This window comes from Canis lupus, chromosome 3 (genome assembly GCF_048164855.1).
Source record: "Canis lupus baileyi chromosome 3, mCanLup2.hap1, whole genome shotgun sequence".
Taxonomy (NCBI): domain Eukaryota; kingdom Metazoa; phylum Chordata; class Mammalia; order Carnivora; family Canidae; genus Canis; species Canis lupus.
This window is the reverse complement of record NC_132840.1, coordinates 41,323,324-41,349,249: the sequence shown is the minus strand read 5'-3', so window position 1 is coordinate 41,349,249 and position 25,926 is coordinate 41,323,324. Positions and strand designations below refer to the sequence as shown.

At 36.7% G+C, this 25,926-nt stretch overlaps 2 protein-coding genes across 13 annotated transcripts in view; one reads left to right on the top strand and one right to left on the bottom strand.

Moving 5' to 3' along the window:
- DOCK7 (dedicator of cytokinesis 7) overlaps window positions 1–11,843 on the top strand; it is a 219,588-nt gene extending 207,745 nt beyond the window's left edge. For all 7 annotated transcript variants that reach the window (XM_072820523.1, XM_072820525.1, XM_072820522.1 and 4 more), the window contains 2 exons: window positions 8,421–8,588; window positions 11,385–11,843. In XM_072820523.1, coding sequence (XP_072676624.1) covers window positions 8,421–8,588; window positions 11,385–11,427 — 211 coding nt within the window. In that variant the 3' untranslated portion in view covers window positions 11,428–11,843. The remainder of the gene's footprint in view (window positions 1–8,420; window positions 8,589–11,384) is intronic.
- Window positions 6,958–25,621, bottom strand: USP1 (ubiquitin specific peptidase 1). Of its 6 annotated transcripts, none has more exons than XM_072820537.1 (10): window positions 24,573–25,251; window positions 22,287–22,522; window positions 21,665–21,785; window positions 20,990–21,094; window positions 20,304–20,464; window positions 18,403–19,094; window positions 17,635–17,805; window positions 16,774–16,975; window positions 15,466–15,707; window positions 6,958–7,112 (listed from the first exon to the last, which is right to left on the bottom strand). In XM_072820537.1, the coding sequence occupies exons 2-10, from the start codon at window positions 22,454–22,456 to the stop codon at window positions 6,973–6,975; spliced, it is 2,004 nt and encodes a 667-aa protein (XP_072676638.1). In that variant the 5' UTR covers window positions 22,457–22,522; window positions 24,573–25,251; the 3' UTR covers window positions 6,958–6,972. The 6 variants fall into 6 exon arrangements, with proteins under 6 accessions (XP_072676638.1, XP_072676639.1, XP_072676636.1 ...); XM_072820538.1 differs by lacking the exon at window positions 6,958–7,112 and adding an exon at window positions 14,213–14,617 and having other exon boundaries at window positions 24,573–25,247; XM_072820535.1 differs by lacking the exons at window positions 6,958–7,112; window positions 24,573–25,251 and adding an exon at window positions 25,466–25,621 and having other exon boundaries at window positions 14,213–15,707.
- Window positions 25,622–25,926: the final 305 nt, after the last annotated feature.

Below are 25,926 nucleotides of genomic sequence, written 5' to 3'. Positions count from 1 at the left end.
TTTTTTCAATTAAAGTTAAAACTTTCTAATGATTATATTATTTCATCAAATATTTGAAATTAAGTTGAATTTAAGTGTAGTGTTGGTTCACCAGTGCATTGTATCTTTTTTTTTAAGTTTTTTTTTAAGTAGGTCACAATGTTACATTAGTTTCCAGTATACGACATAGTGTTTCACTGTCCCTATACCTTATGCTGTGCTCACCACAAGTGTAGCTACTGTCTGTCATACACTATTACAGTACTATTGACTACATTCCCTATGCTATGCCTTTTTTTTTTTTAGTGGGTTTTTTTTTTTTTTTAAGATTTTATTTATTTATTCATGAGAGACAGAGTGAGAGAGAGAGGCAGAGACCCAGGCAGAGGGAGAAGCAGGCTACCCGCAGAGAGCCCTATGCGGGACTCTATCCCAGGACTCCAGGATCACGCCCTGGGCCGAAAGCAGACACTCAACCACTGAGCCACCCAGGTGCTCCTTTGCTGTGCCTTTTATGCCTGTGACTTAATCATTGCATAACTGGAAGCATCTGTCTCCCAATCCTCTTTAGACCTGTTCTACCCATTTCCCTACCACACTTCTCTCTGGCAACCATTAGCTTGTTCTCTGTATTTATAGGTCTGATTCTGCACTTTGTTCATTTGTTTTTTTATATTCCACATATAGATGAAATTACATGGTATTTGTCTTTCTCAGTCTGACTTATTTCACTTAGCATAATACCCTCTATGTCCATGTTGTCACAGATGGCAAGATCTCCTTTTTATGGCTTTGTAATATTCCATTGTTTATATATACTACATCTTCTTTGTCCATTCACCTATTGATGGACACTTATGTTGTTTCCATATCTTGGCTAATATAAATAATGCTGAGTAAACATAAGGATGCATGTATCTTTTCTAATTTTTTCATTTTTTTTCTTTAAGATTTTATTTATTTATTCATGAGAGGCCTGGAGAGAGAGGCAGAGACATAGGCAGAGGGAGAAGCAGGCTCCTCACAGGGACCCTGATGCAGGACTCAATCCCTGGATCAGGATCACGCCCTGAGCTGAAGGCTGATGCTCAACTGCTGAGCCACCCAGGCATCCCATGTTTTCATTTTCTTCAGATAAATACCCAATAGTGGAATTATTGGATCATATGATATTTCATTTTTAATTTTTTAAGGAGCCTCATGCTATTTTCCACAGTAGCAGCCCCTCTTTTTATCTTTTATCAAATTAAAATTTTGATCATGAAATGACTGAGCCAAAGTACATGAACATTTTTATTGGCCCTTAATATATTGTGCATTGCAAAAAGTTTCTAAGTATTAATTAATAGTGCCAAGTATGCAAGTGTACTAATCTTGGTATACCTTGCTTTTAAGTAATGCCATTTAGGTAGAGTGTCTCTTGTTAATTATTTTATTTTTTTATTTTATTTTATTTATTTTATTTATTTTTAAAGATTTTATTTATTCATGAGAGAGGCAGAGACACAGGCAGAGGGAGAAGCAGATTCCATGCGAGGAGCCGGATTCGGCTCTATCCCTAGACTCCAGGATCACGCCCCGGGTGGAAGGCAGGCGCTCAACAGCTGAGCCACCCAGACGTCCCTATTTTATTTTTTGTTTAAGATTTTATTTATTTATTCATGAGAGACACACACAGAGAGAGGTAGAGACATAGAGGGAGAAGCAGGCTCCATGCATGGAGCCTGATGTGGGACTTGATCCTGGAACTTCAGGATCACGCCCTGAGCCAAAGGCAGGAACTGAACCGCTGAGCCACCCAGGCATCCCTGTTATTTAGTTTAAATGGTATACTTTAGTTTGCATTCATTTATTACTAAAAACAATGAACACTTTTGGATGTGTTTACTTTTTTGTTTATTTGGGGGGTTTGTCCTTTAAAATTTGTTTTCTTTAAATCTTGAATAGATTCAATATAGTATTTATGGCACTTGCTATTAAAGAACAGTGAGAAATAAATAAAGAACGGGGAGAAAAAAAAATCATGTACCTACCCATCCTGCTTAATAGCATTATCATTGCTTTGAGATCTCCTTGTATGTCATTCTCTGATAACATCTCCTTTCCTTCAAAGATAACCACTATTATGAATTTCATATCTTTCCTTTATTGTCTTTATGGTTTTATCATAAATGAATGTATCCTTTAGTAATATACTATTTCGCTTAGCATGTTTTTATATAAATGGACAGTGAATATAATTCTTCTGTGACTTGCTGTTTTCAGTGTTTATGAGATATGCTTAGAATATTGCTTTAATTTATTTTTGCTTATTACATTGTATGAATATACCATGATTTATTCATTCTTCCTTTGGTGGATATTTGATGGTTTCCTGTGTTTTTGTTTTGTTTTAGTTACAAAGATACTATTCAAATATCCCTCTATTTCTGAATTGACCAGAGATTTCCAGGAGTTACATACCTAAGAGTAGTGTTGGTTCATAGGCTCAACTTCAACCAGTTAATGCCACCTGTTTTTCCCAAAATGTGTAAGCTATTACACATAAAGGAGTAGGAAAAGAGCAAACAAAACCCAGCAAAAAGGAAGGAAATAATAAAGATTAGAGCAGAGATAAATGAATAGAAACGAAAATAAATAGAATAGACCAATAAAACCAGGAGCTAGTTCTTTGAAAAGATCAGAATTGATAAACTTTCAACCCAGACTTATCCAAAAAAGGAGAGAACTCAAATAATCAAAATCATGAATGAGGACAAGTAACAACGCCACAGAAATATAAACAATTGCAAGAGAATATTATGAAAAATTGTATGGCAACAAATTTAACAACCTTAGAAGAAATGGATAAATTCCCAGAAACATAACAACCTACCAAAACTGAAGCAGGGAGAAACAGAAAATTTGAACAGATTACCAGCAATGAAATTGAATCCATGATAAAAAGATTCCCAACAAACAAAAGTCCAGGACTGGACAGCTTCACAGGTGAATTTTACAAGAGACTGGAAGAATTAATACCTATTCCTCTCAAACTATTCCAAAAAATAGAAGACGAAGGAAAACTTCCAAAATCATTCTATGAGGTCAGTTGTACCCTGATACCAAAACCAGGAAAAGATACACAACAAAAGAACTACAGGCCAGTATCCCTGATGAACATAAATGCAAAAATCCATAACAAAATACTAGCAAAACAAAGCCAACAATACATTTTAAAAAATCATTCACTGCAATCAAGAGGGATTTATACCTGGGATGGTAGGTTGGTTCAGTATTCTCAAATCAATCAACATGATACATTACAATCAGTAAGAGAGGATGAAAACCATAGGATCATTCCAACAGATGCAGAAAAAGTATTCGACAAAGTACAACATCCATTCATGATAAAAATCCTCAGCAAGGTATGTCTAGAGGAAATGAACATACCTCAGTCTAATAAATTGGTAAGAAAGAAGTAAAACTTTAACTATTTGCAAATGACATGATACTATATAGAAAAACCTAAGGACTCCACCAAAAAAACTGTTAGAGCCAATAAATGAATTCAGTGAAGTTCCGAGATACAAAATCAATGTACAGAAATCTCTTGCATTTTTATATATTAGTAATGAAGCAGCAAATAGAGGAATTAAGAAAGCAATCCCATTTACAGTTGCACCAAAAATAAAAAAAAATACTTAGGAATAAAACAATAGGTGAAAGACCTGTACTCTGAAAACCATAGAGCATTAATGAAAGAAATTGAAGATGGACATAAAGAAATGGAAAGGCAAAAGCAAGCGCGCACACACACACACACACACACACACACACAAATTGCTACCCAAAGCATTTTACAGATTTAATGTAATCTCTATCAAAATACCAACAGCATTTTTAAGAAGTTTTATTTAAGTAATCTCTGCACCCAGTTTGGGGCTTGAACTCACAATCTCGAGATCAAGTCACTCACTCTTCCAACCCACCAATAGCATTTTTCACAGAACTAGAATAATCCTAAAATTTGTATGGAACCACAAAAGATCCCGAATAGCCAAAGCAACTTTGAAAAAGAAAAACAAAACTGGAGGTTATCACAATTCCAGACTTAAGTTATATTACAGTGCTGTGGTGATCAGAGCATTATAGGACCAGCACAAAAGTAGACACATAGATTCATGGGACAGAATAGAAGACCCAGAAATCCACAATTAAATGGTCAATTAGTCTTCAACTAAGGAGGCAAGAATATGTAATGGGAAGATGTCTCTTCAACAAATGGCATTGGAAAAACCTGACAGTTATATGCAAAAGAATGAAGTGGGACCACTTTCTTTCACTGCACACAAAAATAAACTCAAAACGGACTAAAGACCTAAATGTGAGACCCAAAACCATAAAAAAACCTAGAAGAGAGCACAGGCAGTAATTTCTTTGACATGAATCATAGCATTTTTCTAGATCTATCTCCTAAAACAAGGGGAATAAAAACAAACTACTGGGGCATTGAAATTGAATGCTTCTGCACAGCAAAGTAAACAACAAAAACTAAAAGGCAACCTATGGAATGGGAGAATGTATTTGCAAATGAGCTATCCCATGAAGGGTTAGTATCTAAAATATATAAAGAAATGATACAACTCCACACCAAAACAACAAATAATCCAACTTAAAAATGGGCAGAAAGACATGAACAGAACATATCTCCAAAGAAGACGTCCAGATGGCCAGCAGACACCTGGAAAGATGTTCATCATCACCATCAGGGAAATGCAAATCAAAACTACAAAGTGTAGTGTCCAAATGGGTAAAAAGTCAACAACACAAGAAACAACAGGCACTGGCCACGATGTGAAAAAGAAGAAGGTGCCGTTGTGCATTATAATGGGAATGCAAACTGGTGCAGCCATTGTAGAAAACAGTATGGAGATTGCTCAAAAAGTTAAAAATAGAACTACTGCAAATAGTAATTGCACTACTGGGTATTTACAAAAAGATACAAAAACACTAATTTAAAAGGATATGCATACTCCTATGTTTATTGCGGCATTATTTACAGGAGCTAATTTATGGAAGCAGCCCAAGTGTCCCTCGGTAGGTGAATGGATAAAGATGTGGTGGTTATACACAATGAAATATTACTCAACTTCAAAAAAGAATGAAATCTTGCCATTTAGAACAACATGGATGGATCTAGAGAGTATAACGCTGAGAAGTCAGTCAGAACTGATTGACAAATACCATATGATTTCTTGCATATGATTTCTTGCATATGATTTCTTGCAAACAAACAAGGAGCTGGGGAGAGGGAGACAGGCAAACCAAGAAACAGACTCTTAATTACAGAGAACGAAGCTGATGGTTACCAGAGGGAAGGAGAATTAAAGAGTACATTTATCATGATCAGCACTGAGTAATGTATAGACTCGTCGAATCACCATATTGTACACCTGAAATGAATATAACACTACACGTTAACTACCCTAGAATTAAGTTTAAAAACTTTTAAGAACTTGAAAAATAAAAACAAAGTATTTAAGACCACATGAAATCTGACCAGTAGTGTTCCAGAGTTCCTTTAACTACACCATTACTTGGTATGGTCTAGCAGTTTAACTTTTTACCGGTTTGATGGGTGTCAAGTGATACAGGATTGTGGATTAAATTTGCATTTCTCTATTTCAGAGAGTCAAATATCGTGTGTGTGTGTGTGTGTGTGTGTGTGTGTGTTAGCCATTTCACCTTCCTCTCTGTCAAGTTACATGTTCAAGTCTTTTTTTTTTTTGACATGTTCAAGTCTTTTGCCATTTTCCTATTGAATTATTTTCCTTACTGATTTCTAAGTATTTACATAATCTGGATAAATAATACTCATAAATATCTGAATTTGGGGCTTAACCACTCTTTTAAAAAGAAACAGAAGTTCTTAAATGTAGCTAAAGGATTCAGTCTTTTCCTTATGACTACTGCTTTTTGTATCTTAAATTATTTTGCTAAGGTCATAGTAATATTCTATATTGAGTTGTAAAACCCAATATAATGATGTCTCTAAAATTCAATATAGTTGAAACAAAAGGGGAAGAAAGCAGAAATGGCTTTTTGTTTTTTTTTTTTAAATCCACTTGCAGTTGGTTTTTGAGTATGGTTCAAGGTAGGGATTAGTTTGATTTTTGTCCATACTGATAATTGATAATTATCTCAATACCATTTATTATGTTGTGAATTGGGGTTCAGTTCTTTTCCATATGAATATCCAGTTGACACGGCACCACTTATTTCAAAGATTGCCCTTTCTCTTCTGCTTTGCAATATTATTATAAATCAGGTGCTTACGTTAAATGCATCTGTTTCTGTGATCTTGATTATCTTCCATGGTGTCTTTGAGTCAGTATCATGCTGTCTTAATTACTGCACCTTTGTAATAAACTTTGATATCTGATAAAGCAATTTCACCTTTTGTTCAAGGATTATTTTGGGCCCATTTCCTTTTGATATAGATTATAGAATCAATTTATCATTCCTGTCACCTCTCTACCCCCCCGCCCAAAACTAATAATCTGAATCTGTAGATAAGTTGGCAGAGTTGCAACTTCTTTATATCTTGACTCTTCTAGTTCATGCATATGACCTAGTTCTTCTAGTTTACTTGATTCTTTTGTTTTCTTAATATTTTAATTTTCTGTAGCGGTCTTATATATCTTGATTTTATTCCTTGGTATTTCATACTTCTATGCTTTCATTAATGGTATCTTTTTTTTTTTTTAATTTTACTTTATTCATGAGACACAGAGAGAGAGGTAGAGACATAGGCAGAGGGAGAAGCAGGCTCCATGCAGGGAGCGCGATGTGGGACACGATCCCGGGACTCCAGGATCACACCCTGAGCCAAAGGCAGATGCTCAACCATTGAGCCATCCAGGCTCAATGTTTAGTAGAGGGGATCCACTGGTATCTTTTAGAATTATATTTTGTTTGCTGGTATACACAGTGCGGTTGAATTTTTTACTTTTACATGAGGATATTGCCAAACTCACTTAATTGTAGTAATTTATCTGTAGAATCTTTTTTTCTTTTTACAGTGATGTTTAGAGCCTCCAGTACTATGTTGAATGATGTATGATAGAGAGCATCACTTTCTTGTTCCTGATCTAAAAGGAAAAAATGTTCATCATTGAATATAGTATTTTCTCCAGGTTTTTTTTTTGTAGATACTTTTAATTAGGTTAAAGAAGTTCCCACCTATTTGTTGCTGAATTTTCATCATAACAAATGGAATTTTATCAAAGAGGTGTGTATGAGGGGCGTGTGTGTGACACTAGTTTCCTATGGTCTCGTTTAGGAGTTTTGCAACAGTGTTTATGGGTGAGATAAACATTTTTTTCCTTTATAGTCCCATAAGGTTTTGGTATCCCAACATTAAAATAGTAGTTGGAAACTCTTCTCAGAAATAGGGTTGGGTTTTTTTCCTCTCTATACTATAGAATAATTGTGTTACATTAGAATGTAATGGATTATTACCTCTCCTTAGAAGAGGAGGATTATTACCTCTCCTTAGAATGTTTAGTAGAGGGGATCCCTGGGTGGCTTAGTGGTTTGGTGCCTGCCTTCGGCCCAGGGCATGATCTTAGAGACCCAGGATTGAGTCCCACATCATGCTCCTGGCATGGAGCCTGCTTCTCCCTCTGCCTGTGTCTCTGCGCCTCTCTCTCTCCCCCTCTCTTTCTCTCTCTCTCTCTCTCTGTGTCTTTCATGAATAAAATATTTTTAAAAATTAAAAATAAAAATAAATTTAAAAAAATAATGCTTAGTAGAATTTGTAGGTGGTTGTGTTCTGTGTGGAAAGTTTGTGATTTTGACTTCGTTCTGTTCAAGTTGCTAAACTTCACTTTTAGCTTTAAAAAATATAGAAGTATATAAGACTGACTACACATTTTCCTTTGAACATCATTTAGCTGCAGTTCGGCAAGTATACACGTGTGCAGTATTTAACATCCTACTACATTGATCTGTTAGGGTCCAGGTACTTCTTAATTATCTGAATAAATTGGACAAAGGATTGTTATCAAGGACTGTTCATTTAAGCAGCTTATTTGAATACTGGCAAACCACTGTGCCAGATGCCATTGTTGCTAAATAAATGCATAGGGTTAAATCCCTTAAGGAGCTTTTAGTCTAATGGTGGTAATATGTGGAAAAATGGCTTAATACGTAACATTAAAAATACATAACTTAAAAAAAAAACTAATTTTCAGTTAAATGAAGACTATTAGTGAATGTTAGAGTTGTAAAGAAACTCAAGTTGGGCATCTGTTCCCTGCCTTCCCAACGCGGGAGAGAGGATATTTAGCCTACAACTGAAAAATTGAATGATGTCATCATGGTGAATGTGTATAATAGCATCAAGCCCTCAAACTAGACAAGAAGAAATCTTTTGTTAACGCACTTGTTTTTCCTAGGTGTGAGGATGCCTTAAGAAAAAATAAGAGCTTAATTGGGCCAGATCAAAAGGAATATCAAAGGGAACTGGAGAGAAACTACCATCGCCTTAAAGAGGCCTTACAGCCTCTGATAAACAGAAAAATCCCTCAGTTATACAAGGCAGTATTACCTGTCACCTGCCACAGGTATGCTCCTTTATGTCTGTTATTTTGCATATCTTCAAGAAAACGAAATCTCCTTGAATTGTTTATTTTTTTTGAATTGTTTAATAATAAGGAATTAGTGTAACTTTTATTACATGGTTTCAGATATTGTCTCTTGAAACCTAACAAGCTCAACTAACCCATTATGAATAACCCTAAAATGAATCAGCCTTCAAGATAGAAGTCAGTTCTTCTTTCTATAATTTGAGAATAAAAAAGTTGTGTTAAGTATGCATACTAACCAGGACACAACATGTTAAATCTGGCCTCCTAAAACTATTTCTTTTAAATCATGTCACACTTTGTTTATATGGGAGAATTTACTAGAATGTATCAGGAACCAGATACTCGTTTTCCTCAGCTCTAACAGTAAATAAAAACAGTAAATTAAAACAGGCAACCCCATCCATTGAGTATCAAGAGGGCTTCAGTATTTTTCTTCACTAATTGTGACAGACAAAATGATGCTTACCTTTAAGAGGTTGTTGTGGTGATTAAATTTTAGGCATGTAAAGTTCCAAGGACAATGCTTTAACATTTTACTTTGGCACCTGAATTCTGGAAAGGGCATGATAACTGCTAAATGTTAGCTGCCCTTATTTTTGCATTTTGAAATCCATACGTACATACAACCATTGAATTATCGTGGAGTTTGCATTTATTTGACCACCCTTTGAACTAGTAACAGTAAAGCTACTGAACTGCACTTAGTTAATAAATTAACATCTGGAAGGCTTTTGAAGTTGCGTATATAAAAACAGTGTATATGCATGGTATAACATACTGCAAAAGAAAGTCAAATGAGCTATTTGATCATCTGGAAATTAGTCCCTATTCTTCAGTGATGTAGAAAAAAATGACACATGCATTCAAAATGTGTCTACTAAGTGCCTGCTATAAGGTCATGTCCCCTACATGGAGCATTGTCCTAGCTGTACAGTAACAGGGGTAGACAGGGACCTTTTAAAAATCCTCTGTAAATGGAGAACAAACTGCTGAGGGTTGATGCAAGGAGGTGGGGCGGGGGAGGGATGTGCGAAGTAGGGGATGGGTATCAAAGAGGGCACTTGTGATGAACACCGGGTGTTTTAAGTAATGAATTACTGAATTCTAACCCAGTAATTAATACTGCACTGGATATTAACTAAAATTCAAATAAAAAATAAAATCCTATCTCTGCAAAATATATTTTGCATCCACCATCCTATACTGATATATCACCCATTAAAAATTATCAGTGGGAAAAAAAAAAATTATCAGTGGGAAGCAACACCAGTCCCATCTGCTTTGTGCTTCCCTTCTTTTTGGAACTTTTGCATCCTTGTTGCCTTTACCCACCTCCACTATTCTTAAACTCATTGGTCCAAGGTCCTGGGAAGAAGGTACTGTGTTCCTGACCTAGTCAGGACCTCTGTAAATGCTAGTCTTGCTTCCTCCAAATCTGCAGCCCATCTCAGTAGAAACATTGTAGCCTTCCTATCTAAAGGAGCTTTTCCCTTTTCCAGTAGCACCATAATCCTGAGTTTTGCCTTCCTCTGTGACCTATGTTATGGTCAATCCCTCAAGCTTTTCTTAATATTTGCAGGTAGTTTTTCTGGAATTAAAAACACTCTTCTGAGGTGGGGTGGCGGATAGAGGTGTGTTAACAATGCCTACCTTTCAAGATTTTCTACAGAACCAGAAAACCAAGCTTTGAGATTCAAAGATGATCTTTTCCTACTTGCCCTCTCCTTTCTTGGAGATCTAAGCCTCTAGGATTAACCTTAATGGCAGGAAGGATAAACAGAAGAAATCAGTTTTAGGATAGAGAAAAATACATTAAGAGGTGAAGAATATTATCCCTCCCTCACTTTTAATTTCTTGAGAATTTAGAATATAACATTTCCATAGAATTTTGAATTTATTTTACTGATTAACAAAATCTGGAAAATTATTTTTAATAGGCTTAAAAGTTACTAAGATGGTGGTTCTCAAAGTGTGACTGGGGACATATAAAAAGGGGTCCCTGAGACCTTTAGAGGTTCCCAAGTCAAAACTAATTTCATATTAATACCAATACTATTTTACTTTTTCCACTCTTGTTCATTCATGAGAGTACCATAGAGTCTTCCAGAGTGCAATGTGATATTGTAAAAGATTTAATGCAGAAGCAGATAAGAGAAATCTAGGCTTTCTATTAAGCTAGACATTAAGTAAGAATGCCACTCTTCTAAAATTCTTACAAGTTTTAAAAATAATGCTATTTATAGTAACATATAATGGGTTATTTTATAAAATAATAATTTAAAATTTTCTTAATTTCTAATGTGGTAAATATCAATATAGAATCCACATAAAAGTTTCCTGGGGTCCTCAATTCTTAAGTGTAAAAAGGAACCTAAAACCCAGGAGTTTGCGAACCACCTAATTCTTAGGATTTAAAATTTTAAATAACACCTGGTTTTTGCCTTTTAGTAATCTCAAGTCTTTTCCTGAAATCTCTCCCATTATCCCTTAGCTCCTGTTTTATCACAGTATCTAATCACCTATTGGACAAATGAATAAATGATCAGTGCACTTGGCAAAGTGTTTTTAATGTATAAAAAAAATATATAAGGCAGAATGTGCAGGATGAACATGTAACTTGAAAGTTAAGAACTTTGATGGCAAAAAAATATTTTAAGTTTTTGGTGGCAAAACTTTGATACCACTCTGGCAGAAAGAAGTATGTGAAGCATATTTTAAAGGAATATGCAAAAATTATTTACTTATAACTATATCCTTTCATTTTCTCCCCAGAGATTCCTTCAGTCGGATGAGCCTGCGCAAAATGGATCTTTAAAATAAATGCACTTATTCAGTTGAAGAGAGCCATGTATTCAACACTGAGTGTGAAAAAGAAATTAAGATTTACTGAAAAACAAGACTTGGGACTTAATTCTGGAAATTCTAGCATTGATTTACTACTCATTGAAGAACACAGTGGCCAAAACAGTATCAAATGTAGATCATGAAGTTTGAGAATCATGGCCATGGTTTCTCATGTTCTGGTAATATGCTGTTATCTTTTTTTAAGACTCAAAGTAATGACTCACTATACATTTACTATTATTTATACCATAGCTAATGTTAAATTTATTTACTTTAAGTTTGTATTTTTTAATTTATATTACCATTTATAGATTCATTTTGGAACCATTTTAAATGTAGTAATGCTTATTTTAAAGGTACTATTAAATATGTGAATGTTTACACTAATTTTATTGAGACTTCAAAAATTTTTGTTGACAAAAGAATCTTGAGTTGATTCAAGAAATAGTCCCAAAACTAGCAAAGTAAAAATGAAAATTTACATTGTATGGGCCCAAGAGCCCCAAATTAAATAAATGAATAAGTGGGTAAAGATACTGATAACTGGTTTGTGAAATCTTAAAACAGGTTTCTAAGGTATTTTTCATTTAGCTACCAAAGCAGGATTTAGGATACATTACAGAAATAACTTTACCTGATGAAACTTTTGCTTACAAATAACAATACTGGGATCACTGCTACCAGTCACAGTAGCTTAATCTTTGACACACTCAATCTTGTTACACTGATAGACTCTCAGCAACTAAAATGCATGATTTCGGTGTTTCAAATTAAACAAGCTGGTTATTTTAGGAGTTTGGACATCTAAACTAGTAAACTAGAAATCAGCTTTAGAGCTATCTTATTACATCACCATAAAATGACACTGAAAGCTGGTATTTGATTTTAATCTACCAGTTGAATGAAAACTCTTATTTTTTAATGCTTGTATAGACTTTATTATAAAGTATACACAAAAAGTCAAAATAGCTGTTTTAATTAAGAACAAATTTAAAGTAACTTTATGACATGAAAAACTAAGGCAAAATCTTTTTGAAATTATTTATTCCAATTACTTGGCAAGTTTATCCAAGAAACTATATATTAATGATTTTTGGAAGTGTTTTGAACAATGTCTTTTTTCTTTGTGCAGTTATTATAGAAAGGTATCATTTTTAATCTGTCCCTTTAATCTACTGACCAGTGACATGAATCACTTAAAAACTGATCATGGTGCCTTCATTCTGTAGTTGATGTTGAAACCAGATCTCAAAAATGTCTCCTTCTCCTGAGAGCATAGGAGATGGTTGATATCTTTTCCCCAGCCTACCTTTATAACTAGCAGTATTATCTCAAATTCATCTTACTACATCAATTCAAAGATTGAATCACAGAAAGATTTTTCAGATGAGTCAACAATGTTGGACCAAAAGCGGTGAACTAAGGAGTCAAAGACATAGCCTCAAAAATAAATTTGGGGACAGAGGATCCACGTGAACAAGAAAGAAAGACAAGGAGTCAAGAATGGAAAATTCATTAAGACAAAAATAAGGTAACAAATACTCTCCTCTTTAAGGTAAGGGAGGGGGAGGTATACATGAGAGAATATTTAGTAATCCCCAGGTCATTTCTCATTAGACTGTATTACATAAGAGCTTGGATTATTTCACATAAATCTCAGTGACATCAAGAACTCTAAAATTTATATAATTATGATTTAATTTCCATGCAATACTAATTATTTTCTGACTTGAATAAAAACAGGCTTCCTCTGAGAACACTGGTATGATACTGAACATTTCCCTCACTTATCACATACTTCAGTTATCTTAAACTTTCTCATATCAAGAATCTACACCAACAGTTTGGTGGGGTTTTTTTTTTTTAAGATTTTATTTATTTATTCATGAGAGACACAGAGAGAGAGAGGCAGAGACATAGGCAGAGGGAGAAGCAGGCTCCATGCAGGGAGCCCAGCATGGGACTCAATCCCAGGACTCCAGGACCACATCCTGGGCTGAAGGCGGCACTAAACCACTGAGCCACCCAGGCTGCCCTACACCAATAGTTTTTAACATTGGCAGTCTCTTGGGTACAAGGCCCAGGCTCTATCCTAGAACTATTCCATCAGAAGCTTATGAGCAGTGTTTCATTTTAAAAGTTCTGTTTCATTTTAAAAGTTCCATTAGTGATTCTGAATGTAGAATGAGGTGAGAACCATGACTTTTTATAATAATACACCATCTTGTGAAGAACATAAGACATGATTTAATTGTGTGACTAATTTATTAGTTGATAGGTACTCTTGTTGAAATGGGGGTATAAAAGTGTTATTTTAATAACATTTATATATTCTTTAGAATTGTTCTTAATGTTTTAACAAGTCATAAGGTAACTGATCATTTACCGATTTAATATACATTTATAAAATGAAAATTTAACCACATTTTTGTGTGTGCCCAAAGCATCACCTTAAAGGATTCCATAAAGTTATGTCTACTTGAAAGGACAACTAGTATGCAACAATTTTTACTATAACTTTTTAAGTATAACAACTTGGATGGACTAAGCAGTTTCTCCTATTTGAAAAATCTCTTCACTTCCTACTGTCAAAGTACTATTAAAGGTAATTATGCATGTTTATTCTCTTTTAGGTATGTGTGTGTATAGATACATATATTATACATACACATACGTTTTCTTCTTTTAAGAGAACTCAGCTATATTTATGGTAAAAAAAATATATGCAGGTAAAAAAATTTGAGCAGTTGTATACATAGTTGTTAAGCAGTTTAAATTTTATTGACCTCCCGGTTTTAAAAAAAAAAAAAAAGTTAAATTTAAGGTCACACCTCTAAATTTGATATACTATATACAGATCGTGCAGAATATGACTATGAAGAGATACAAATTAGTCCATGCCCAAAAAGATTTACTAGAATACAGAATCATTTTCATAAATACATATAAAATTCTTGTGAAGATAGAAGGAACTGGCCGTCCAGGTTTTCTGAGACACTTTTCAAAGTGACTCAAGGCACAAAATGTACACTACTGTGAATACACACATTTCCCAGGACTTTGTGCCTCTAAATACAGCCCATTAAAGATCTGGCTTCATGACTTATAAAACTAAATGTACTGAAATGAGATTCTGCTTCTTAGCTGAAAAACCACAGGACCTATAAACATCAAATAGATAATTACTCCAAAATCTGGAGATACAAATACAAGCACTTTATTTTAAAAAGCAAACACAAAAGATAGGTGTAAATTCAAAAGTGTTTAAATGCTTCCATTTGGATAATTAAGAACCTATACAAGTTTGTTCCCAGAAGCTAATGCATCACTAGTCTCTACTACTGGAAATTCTAAAAATTAACATGGTTTTCAGTAATTCAAATTTCACTATTTATATAAAAACCTAGAGAGACCAATAATATCCAATAGCTTCAAAAGATAAGCTAGACTCTTTGATGTAATCAACTTTACCAGCTTTTGTCCAGGTCTGTTAATATACACATAAGGAAAATACTCTATAATTTCTTATAAAATAGCAAATAAGGAGTAGATGTAGGAGATGTAGAAGGGGAAAGAGAATTCAAAAAGTCCTTCTCTTCAGTAACTTTCACTTCAGAATCATCAAAAAGTAACCATTTCCCCTCATACTCCTTTAAGCTTTGCACTACACATGAAATTTTGTTCTCAAATCCACTAAAGTTAATGCCTGTTTGGTCACTGGATTCTTTGTTTGTATCAAATTCATGGGTCCCATTAGTATTGTTAGTCTCAGAATTTCTATTTTCAGCAAATGCTGTACTGGCAACTTTATCAGGATTAGATGCTTTGTTGTATAGCTCATAATCTGCTTTGCTCTTTTGTCCTCCAAGAAGTCCAATAGCTTCTACATTTTTTTTGTTCAAAACTTTACTTGGCTGTGTATTTCCACTAACTCTAATTGACACTTCATCATCATCATAATTTTCAACCACACCCCTTGCTTCCTCCTCATTCAATGGTTCTGGCTTACCTATTTCACACATTTGGTCGATGACAAAATTTCCCTTATCTAGTTCTAAACTGTTAAGGTCGGTGACTTTAACAGAAGCAGTGTAATGCCCACTACTGATGGTAATGCCACTGTGCATCACAACCGCAAATAATCCATAGCTGTCGTTGGTTGGCTTTGTGCTCCATTCTTCTAGTGACAATTTAAGAGGTGTCAGTAAAGGAGTGTTGATCTTGGAAAGTCCACCACCATAACAATCAAACCTTTGGGAGGGAGAAAAAAAAAAGGGGGATTTCTGCAATTTCTACTTTACATTTATTGTTTTATACCCAAATGTGAAATCAAGTTGTCTGAATGACCCTTAGTGCTCATATAAACATAAAAAACCAGATTCTTAATTTTGTATACGTATTTCAGTATTTTTTCTTTGTGTAAATATCATTAAGTGCTAATATTCAGCTGTTTCTGTGAAGGATATATGGCATTCTCCCTTCCATTTTCTTTATAATGAGAAAATCAGTTTTTTTTTTTTTAAGATTTTATTTATTTATTCATGAGAGACATGGGCGGGGGGGGGCAGAGACACAGGCAAAGGGAGAAGCAGGCTCCATGCAGGGAGCCCAACACGGGACTCGATCCCGGGACTCCAGGATCATGCCCCTGGGTTGAAGGCAGCGCTAAACCGCTGAGCCACCTGGGCTGCCCGAGAAAATCAGTTTTTTTAAATGCCACTTAACTCCAAAATACTTTACATTTTAAGTAATTTTAATGTGAAGACTGTCTGTAGGGGAACAAAAATAAATAGCAAAGAAAAAGTCTGCTGAAAGTGTCATCTACGGGCATAGTAAAGTGTGTAGAGAGCTACTGGGGAACCCTCATGGTAATTTCAAACAATTCACTAATATGTATACATGTCACAAAGATACTTAACAGAAGAATCTCTCTTCAAAGAACTAGTTTGATTCCTGGCTTACCTTGAAAACGAAATAATCTTGCCTTTTTCTCCCCTCAAAAATAAATTTCAATGTATATAAAATCTCTTTGCTGCTTTTAATCAATTTAACTTGAAACTTTCTAATAATCTTTAATCTTCAATTAAAAGATGTGGGAAGAAATCCTAGAATATGTATTCATACCAAAAGGATTGAAATTGATGCATTTTTACAAGTAAACTGTTAAAAAGAGAACAAACTTTTCTAAGATAATCTTTATAAATTACTTTTCAGTAGTTTATGCTAGTACACTATTTTGTTACTATTACAGTATTTTGAACAAAACTTCTTATAGCAGCTCATTTTTTTTCATATAGCTTTTATTTATAATACTCACTCCAAGCCACTAGCAGCAAAGCACTTCAAATGAATAGTTATAACTTCAGGCATTTTGTCAAACAAAAGACTTCGTTCGGCTTCAGTATAATGATGGCAATTTTCACAGAAATATTTATCTTCTCCTACAATCCTCTCCACTGAAGCAAACTGTGAAATTGCCCATCTCAGGGTCTTCATTTCTGTTTTTGGCTCTGGAGAAACTACATAAGAGAATTCCTTTCACTCACAAATGAAAAACCTCTCAGACGTTAAAAATTAAACAAGTTCCATGTTCAAAATTAGCATGCAATTTCTATTGACTAATCCTTCCCAAATAATAGAAATTCCTTTGAGTTTCAGAAACTTAAGTTCATCCTCAGCTGTGTATACATACATATCTTTTAAATATTTATATTTGGGCAGCCAAAAAGTATTTAGGTGATAGGAACAGCAAAATGAAGATAACCTACTCTCCGTAAGACAGACTTTAGTTTAGCTATTAATTTCCAGTATCTGAACAGGTAAGCCAGTCTCGTAATCACTTCTCATATCCTTTCCCTACTTTTTGTCGTTTTATGCTAAAACAGTGGCTCAATTATTGTGTTAAAAGTATCCCCTATAGCTCAAAGACTGATAACCAAAAGTTATTAAAGCGTTTCATCTTCCCATTGTATACATCAAAATAAAGATGCCACAATTTTCCAAATGCTTTTAACAAGTCATTCTATATGAGCAGAAAGATTTTATTATACCAGAAACACTAAAAGCCAGCTCTTCTTTCTCAATAATTACATAAGCTACTATTAGACTCTGTTTTGTTGAAGAAAACTACTTATTCCACGGTCCACACAAGTCCATACAAGACTCCGATTCTGCTTACTTTCAGAACTCTCCTCTACTTTGGAAAGCTCATCTTCTTGTACTGGCACACTGATGTCCTGAAAATCTTCTCTTCTTTCTGTTAAACTTTCACATTCTAAGCAACGAGTCCTTAATACCAGCTGACCTTGAAATAATTTCTCTACTAGCTCAAAACCAATTTGCTCTGCACCTAAAACAAAAATAGGAAAACTTTCAGCACAGCCCAAATAACCAATAGTTCATTTACAGTGTATCATGAGTAAAAGGTATTTATAGCTAAACTTATTAGCGTTAAGAGGTGCCTTGCTCATGACACAAATTCCCTGTAAAGATAGTTTTGAATATGAATTACTGTTGTCTCTAAGAAAGTCAGTTGTGTCACTTTAACTCCCTTCCCAAAGATATCTTCCCTGAGATCTGGATGAAATTAGGTAGAAATCCAATTCAAGTACAATATAACTACTTAGTTCTCTAAAATTGTACTGTATTAAATGCAATTTCTTGAGTTGTCAAGTACTTTCAGAAGGGGGTAAAGTAATTCTCTCTCCATTAAAATGCATTGAACTCCCCTTGTTTATAAACCATAAATTAACATTACCTTAAGATTAATGAGACTTACACACACATCTAAGCACAGTGTTTAAAGCACCACACAGTTCATGTTCAATGTTAAAATTTCCTCTTACAACTTGAACCAGACTTATGTTGTACATGCATCTAAGAACATTACAGTACTGTAGCTGTTAATCCTCCTACCTATCAATGTCTAAGAATAAATTATACTGACCTTTGTTTATGGGCTTAACTTCATTAACATTAACGGGCTTAACATTATCCCCTGGAGATTCAAGTTCACAACCATTAGTTGTGTTATCATTTTCACACTTCCCCAAGTCCTCTTCAAGATCATATTCATTTTCTTTCAACTGTTCTTTGGATCCCTGGTTTGTTGTTATTTTCCCCAGACTACAGAATTTAGAAAGAATGCTGGGTTGCTTAGTTGCAGGCTTTAACCAATTTATTTTAACTCTTGATTTCTTTTGTGAGGGTCTTGCACTTTCATTTTCAGAAACACACTTGGGGATTATTTTAGAAGGAATCTCTAACGTATCACCTGTAGCTTTCCTTTTTGATCTGGTTTGTCTCTGGTTCTCTTCCAATGACTGGTGTTCCTTGGATACTTTAACTTTTTTCTTCATGTTACCAAATTCAGTGTCACTTTTTCTTTTCCCATTTCCTTTTGGGAGTTTTTCTTTATAATCTTCAGAAGGCCTAAGATTGTCCATCTCTATGCTGTTAATACCACTCATTTCCTCTTTCTGATGAGGTTTTTCTTCTATCTTAGTAGATAATTCTACCACATTTTTTACTTCTTCTTTTTTTAGGAGTTGGCATGTTTCTTGAATGTTTCCCAAAATACACTGTAATACTTCCTGTGCATCATGCTGTAGATATCCTTCATACATAGGGTTGAGTTCCCTATAAATAAAAATTTCCATTTCATCTATTCTAGTTTTTAAGATAGAATACAGAAAAACTCCTTTCTATAGAGAAATTAATTCATTTAGAGGAATATCAAATTACTTTAAAAATATAAAAATATTTCACTACTAATTTGAAAATTCTTCCCTAACTAAACTTGTGACTAAAAGTAAAAACAAATTTTACCTCATTATCATAAATACTTTCATCCTTTTCTAAACACTAGTAGCAGCTAGTATATATATAGTTTACCATGTACCAGGTTTTATTCAAGATGCTTTTTATATTATGTATATAACATAATTCTAACAATAATCCCATGAGGTTAAGTACTATTATCACCATGACTTACAGATAAGGTAGCTTGCCCAAGGGCAAAGAGATGCAAAGCCTTGATTCCAACCTGCTCTTGGCCACCATGCTATACTATACTGCTCATTAACAAACATGTAACAGTGCATTTACACCTAAGTCTGGTGTTTTTGTTTTTTAAGTAATCTCTACACCCAACACGAGGCTCGAACTCACAACCCCTAAATCAAGAGTTGCATGCTCTACCAACTAAGCCAGCCAGGTGCCCTACCCTAGGTCTATTCTTAAACTTTAAAAATTTAACCCTATGACACATTAGATACCACTACTTTATATATTGGATAAAGTTTAAGATAATACAAAGAAATCTAATCCAGTTAACTAATAGTTATTCAAGCACATACAATAAAACTAGAATATCTGGAATTTACAGTTCTTATGCATAATATATTTTGAATAAAAACCTACAATACCGGATTTGAAATTTCTTAGGACCAAATGTATTTGAGAAACTCAGTAATGTTCAGATCAAAAATATGGCATTTAACAAGTATTTTTCACCAAAATGACACGGGGGCCGGGGGGGGGGGGGGGGGTCAGTATCCCGTGATTAAACATATTACTATTTCTACAGAAAAATATATGAATATTCACATAAAAATGAATAAAGACGATAAATAGCTTCAGACTGATTCAGATCTAATGAATTATTTTAGTACCAAACTTACAAAAAAAAAAAGTCTAATTTCCAGAACCTCTGGATACTAGAGACTATAATATAGATCTGTAGTTTGTTTTCCTTGCCCTTTACTCCCCTTACTTGTTCATATATCCCCCTCCAAAGAGCACAATAAGCTGCTAGGCTAGAATCCTAAAATTTATTAAAGGCTATACCTGAGTGTGTTAAGCAGTCGCCTTGGCTGAGTAGCAAGTTCATCAGTGTATTTTTCTGGATTTAAGAGAAAGCTAGCCTGAAGCTGTTCAACTGAAATGATCAAGGACTGTAAACTGCATATTAGTTCATAACTTGCCAAAGAATCTTCTTTGCAACTTCCCTGTCAAAAAAGAAACACATAAACCATTAAATAAATTCATCACCCTTATCTTTGTCTCACTAGGTAATACTAGCTTTGCTAAATTTAATCTCATTATGACACTAATTTTATGGAGATATACAAATAAACTAAAAAATTTTAAGAACATTTTTTGATTACTTTCTATTTGGAAAAGAATGGTTTTCTTATGATGTAAGTTGGAGGTTTCTTTAGATTTACTTAAATTTTAAAAGTATTTGAAAACAACAGATGGTACGATCAACTGTGACTGTGATATATAAATGACAAGGTTTAGTGGTAAGCAGTAAATTAGAAGGCAGGAGAAGGCACTAAAAGGTGACTAGTTAGCTAACTTGTTACAAGAATGGGGGAAAAATGCCTTTCTGAAAACACAAGATACTGAGAAATTCAATTCTGTTTGTTAAGAGAGACTCTGCTATCCTCCTCCCAAATCCTCTGTGTATCTATTTTTCATTTCTAAGCAGGTGAATTCTATTTTTTATCTATTGTGTTTTTATTTTTTACCTTATCTTTTTGATTGGCTTCATCTTTTAGGGCTTCTTTCTTCCTTGAAATAATGTTGAATAAGTGCTTCACTCCAGATTTAAAACCAGGACAAAAATATAATACCTATAAAAAGAGTGTTGTCTGAGTGTTTACTGAGCAAACAGTATACCTAAAATGATTAAAACACTACCTACGTTTTTTTGTAAAGCACTTTCAAATGTGCATTAATTTAATACTACATCAAAAGTTGTTTTCTATTTCATCATAAGTAGCTCACTGTCTTCCCCCACCAGCCGCAAAGCACTGAGGCTGAGTACATATTGCTAAGACTTAATGGTTATAAGGGTACATTAAACAGAGTTCAGAGGTTTAAATTCCATTCCACCATGGCACTAGGAATCAAGCAGAAAAGATAAGGGTTTGGCATCTTCCAGTTAACCAAAGTCAATTCAATTTTGTTATCCCAATTTTATCACTTTCACCCAAAAGGAAGCTGGTAAACATGCAACTTAGAATCATTACTTTAGCCCATTCTAGTTTATTTACAATCAGAGGCAAAGACAGTATGGACAATTAAAATACTCCCACGTAATCTGAAATGCTCAGAATATTAAATGTGACATCATGCTTTGCCTACTAAAGCTTTATTAAATAGCAAAAAAAAAAAAAAAAAAAAAAAAATCCTCCATTTACCTGAAGTATACTATTAAGGTAACAAGTGTTGCCGAGATTATTCAGTCCCACAAAGGGTAGTAAGTTTTCTCTCTTCTCACAGTGTACAGGTGAGGACTGTGCTGCAGGGACAACTTGATCACTGAAGTACAGAGCAGAGGGGGGTTTATGAAGTGTAGTCGCTTAAGTGTTCCATTTTGTTCAGATCTTAGTCACTAAAGGATTTATTTGCTTTTAAAGCTTTTTTTTTTTTTTTTTTTTTGCTTTTAAAGCTTTTATGTTGAAGTTTATCTTAAATATAATCAGCAACTATACACCAGCAGGTCTGATAATTTATCCATTAGGTATGACTATAAAGTTTAAACAGCTCAAAAACTATCAAGTCTTCTTAGTCACACACACAAAATCACGTTATTTCTTTACCCTCTACATAGAATGTTACACTACAAATTTAAGTTGAAAAATAATTTTAACCAATAAATATTTTTCCTAGTTAATCTAATTAGCTAATAGGTTTGTCTCACTACTGTGTTTTTCTTGCCTTCATAGACTATCAGGTCAGAATGTCTGGAGATATCAAAGTTCACGACTTCTTCATGGATATGGAATTTTTTAAATACAGAAATATACTCAAGATACATACATTTCAGATCCTCTATATTCAGAAGCCTTTTCTTCATTTTCTTGAGAATCCGTGAAATCCAGGGCTCTCTTAGTTTCCTTTTTCTGAAAAAACTTCAAGGAAAGTCTGTTTTTCTTTGACGGGCTACCTCTTGAAAGCCCATTACTTTCACTAGGTATGACACCAGGCATTTTCTCTTCAAATCCCAAGGAGTTTACAAGAATTAATTTATACAAGGATGTTGTAATCAATCATATCTGTTAATCGCAGGGGAAAGGTTTCATTACTTTTCAGTTATCAGCTGTAGCAATAAAAATCATTAATTTTGAAGATTTACCAAGGAATGGAACTAATCAGAACTTCACATTTGAAAACCCAATGCTTGGCCAGTAACAGGCATTCAATGCTTATCGCTTAAATGAAAGAAAGGGCTTGCCATTTGTTCTTAGCTTTCTTAAACAACAAAAATATCAGATACTGAACTTTTATTAGTCTATTGGATTAAGGTTCACATCACAAAAACATCCCCATTTTAGTACGCCTATAGTAAAGTAGCATTAAGTAAAAAATCTTTATTTTAACTTATTCAGAAAATATTGACTGAGCAACAACTATCTCTAATTCTAAAATACAAGGTCAGAAAGAGAAAGGAGTGAATGGGAAATCCAAGAGTGTTACAAGTGAAGGAGTCTTCCTTCCAAGGCCTCTTCCAGTTATTTTTGTGAATACATGAAGCCTCTAAAAAGCTTCTTTAAAGTACAGCTTGCTCAAGTCACTATGTTGTACACCTGAAACTAATGTAACGTGTGTCAACTATATTCCAGTTAAAGTATAACTTGCATATGTAAGCAAAGGCACAGATCTGGTGTTCAGTTATACTTAAGTTGAGTGAGAAGTTATAAAACATGTAGTTGGATAGTAGTGTAAATAATTGCTGCACTTTGTGCATCCCAAGTTGTTATGCACTAAACACCGTGATACGCCACTGATTTTTCAAACTTTTTTAAACTACAAATTTCTAATACTGTTTTGAGTAGGAAAAACAGGATTTTGACTTCTGCAAGCTTTTCTCCTCTGTTAAAACTTTTGATCGAAAAAACTCCTAGCAGTATTTGTCATAGCAGTTTTATACACCCATCCTATTACTACCATTAAGACATCTGGGGGAAAAGTGATCTGACCGGAGTTACTGGAGTACAAAAGCTCAGCACTGACTTTCAAATATACACAGTAGTAGGGTAAATAGATAAACTAACAAAATTCACCCAAACCCCGTCTTTACTAACAACCATTTCACTCTGCCTCTGAACTCAGTAGTGAAACCACATTTTTGAGCCTTTAGAAGCAACTGGAAAGTTGACCCCCTTCCCCATCCCCCCTCCCTCTCCAGCTCAACGTAGCTTCTAGCCACTTAGTGCTACTGATGGAAAGCGATCACCAATGACAGACCAGCCTGCGCGAAGTTGTCAGGGATCTCTCAGTATTAACGATTCTCGTAAAAGGGCTTCCTTGGGAGCCAATTCTTAACAAATGATGGAAAGTGCATTCTCAAACCGGACTTGAGTATGTACTAGAAAAAAACGACCCAGCAGCTGAAATAACGGACAAATCCTAAGCAATAAGCTCTGCTGGCTCCCTCAAATCACTAACCTTTACTATCACTGACAGGCTCGCATTTTTACCAGCTACCCTGGCTCACGCTACACCATTTCTTGCTCCTGGTTTTCTTTAGGTCTAAATCAAGTTTCGCCGAAAACACAATAAATCGAGTATTAAATACTCCTGAACCAATGACAGCATCAACACTCAGTCTCGTTAGTTTTTAAGTGCTTCCCTTTCCAAGACGACACGTCTCCATTCCAATTTCCCAGAGGGGGTAAAAAAAAAAAAAAAAAAAAAAAAAGTAAAAGTAAAACCATTAAGGACAGCATCCTCGACAAAAGGTCGAAAACACGTGGCCTTCGAAATACTTCTGGAAAAATTAGGTGAGTACGCGTAAAATGTAGCAGCCCCCGACCCCGGACAAGGCTCCAGAGGGGTGGGGGGAGCCTCTTCTCCCCGGCGGCCGTGGGCGCCCGACAGCCCCGCCGCAGCTCCCGGCTCGCTCGCCCGCGGCGCTGGCCTATTTCACGCGCAGCCCGCACCTGCCTCCCCGCAGCCCTGCGGCGGCAGAAGGGCACCCCCCGCACACGCACAGCGGGGCCCGGAGGGCTCGGCTGGCGGCTCCCCCGCCGCAGCCCCCTCGGGAGCCGGCCGGACCTGCCTCGGCGCCCGGGCACCGGCCCCTCCTCCCCAGGCCCTTCTTACCTGATCATGGCCCACAGCGAGGTCCGCGGCGGTGACGCCCCGAGCGCAGCCGGGATGTGCGAGGGTGCGACAGGTGAGACCCTGCCCGCGCCCCCGCCGCGCCCCCCACCCCCGACCCGGGAGAAGCTGCCCGGATCGCCCTCCCCGCAGGGGGGTGACCACCCGCTCTCGGGGCGGGAACCCGGGCTGCCGCTCGGTGCTGCCCGGCGCCGGCACCAACTACATCCCGGGAGCGGCGCCCGCCCCCGCCCGCCCCCGCCCGCCCCGGGATGGCGAGCACCACGGACGCAGCCCCGCTCGCCGAGCGCCGGAACCGCTAGGCTCTTTCCCACTCCACCACCGAGGGGAACTTGGCGCGTTTTCCTCACTCTCAGGACCCCCGTGTTTGAGCCTCCGCCCGCGCCAGCACTGCGATTGGAGGTGGCGTCCTTCGAAAGTGCCGGTTCTAGTCTCCGCGCTGCAGAGACACGACAGGCAGGAGCCGCCTCGCGCCCGCCACTCGCCCCCCCGGCACGCACGGGCCCCGGAACCAGCTGGAACGGTAGTTTCCCCAAGATCCTAACGGGTTCTTCTGCAGTTTCAAACAGCGCAGGCAGCGTCACGGGCAGCTCGCGCGGGTCCTCGCTGAGGGCGCGCGCGAGGTGCTGGAGGCCTGGCTGGCGGGCTCGAGCCTCACACCCTTTTTTTTTTTTTTTTTTAACCATTCGTGCGCGCGAGTTGGGGAAAAGCGTACGGGTCGGGAGACGGGACAGGGAGAAGATGGGACGGTCTCCTTCCTCGAGAAGACGACGCTAAGGGCTCAAATCCACCAATCAGCGATGAGCAAGCGCCCCCCCCCACGCCAGGCTTCCCCCCCCGCCACCACCCAGGAGGAGCCAATCAGAAGTACCTACACAAAAGCCCCTGGGTGGGCGGAACAAGGAAGTCCAGCCAATACCAAAGGAGAAGACAGGAGAGCTCCGCCAATCATCGCCAGATATGCAGAGTAGCCTTCAGGAGCGGTCCCCTCCTTCCGCTCTCATTGGCGTTCGAGTGCGCGCTTTCGCCGCCGACTGTTAAATCTGGCCCCGCGTTTCGTGACTCCTGGACGGGGGGCCTTCCCCGAGGGTGCGGCTTCCGGAGCGAGGCCCTCACAACGAGCCCCGCCCCCCTCTTTTTTTTTTTTTGTTTTTTTTGTTTTTTTGTTTTTTGCGTCCACGCTCGGGCGGGGTTACTAGGGAGACTAGTTGCGGAAAATGGCTGCCGGGCTTGCTGGGCGCCGGGCGCCCGGGCTCTCGGTGGGGAGTCGCCGCCCCGGCCCCGCGCCCCACGGCCGGCGGGCGGCCCCGAGCGCTGCCGTGCGTAGCCGCGAGTC

Bases quoted from the DNA above. Each gene is read 5' to 3' on its own strand.
- USP1 (XM_072820535.1), bottom strand. From the start codon at position 22,456: ATGCCTGGTGTCATACCTAGTGAAAGTAATGGGCTTTCAAGAGGTAGC. The intron at 17,806-18,402 runs GTCAGTATAATT...TTTTTGTTTTAG, and splicing joins AGTTAAGCCCATAAACAAAG to GTGCAGAGCAAATTGGTTTT. The intron at 15,708-16,773 runs GTGAGTATTATA...TCCCTCCCAAAG, and splicing joins TTTGCTGCTAGTGGCTTGGA to GTTTGATTGTTATGGTGGTG.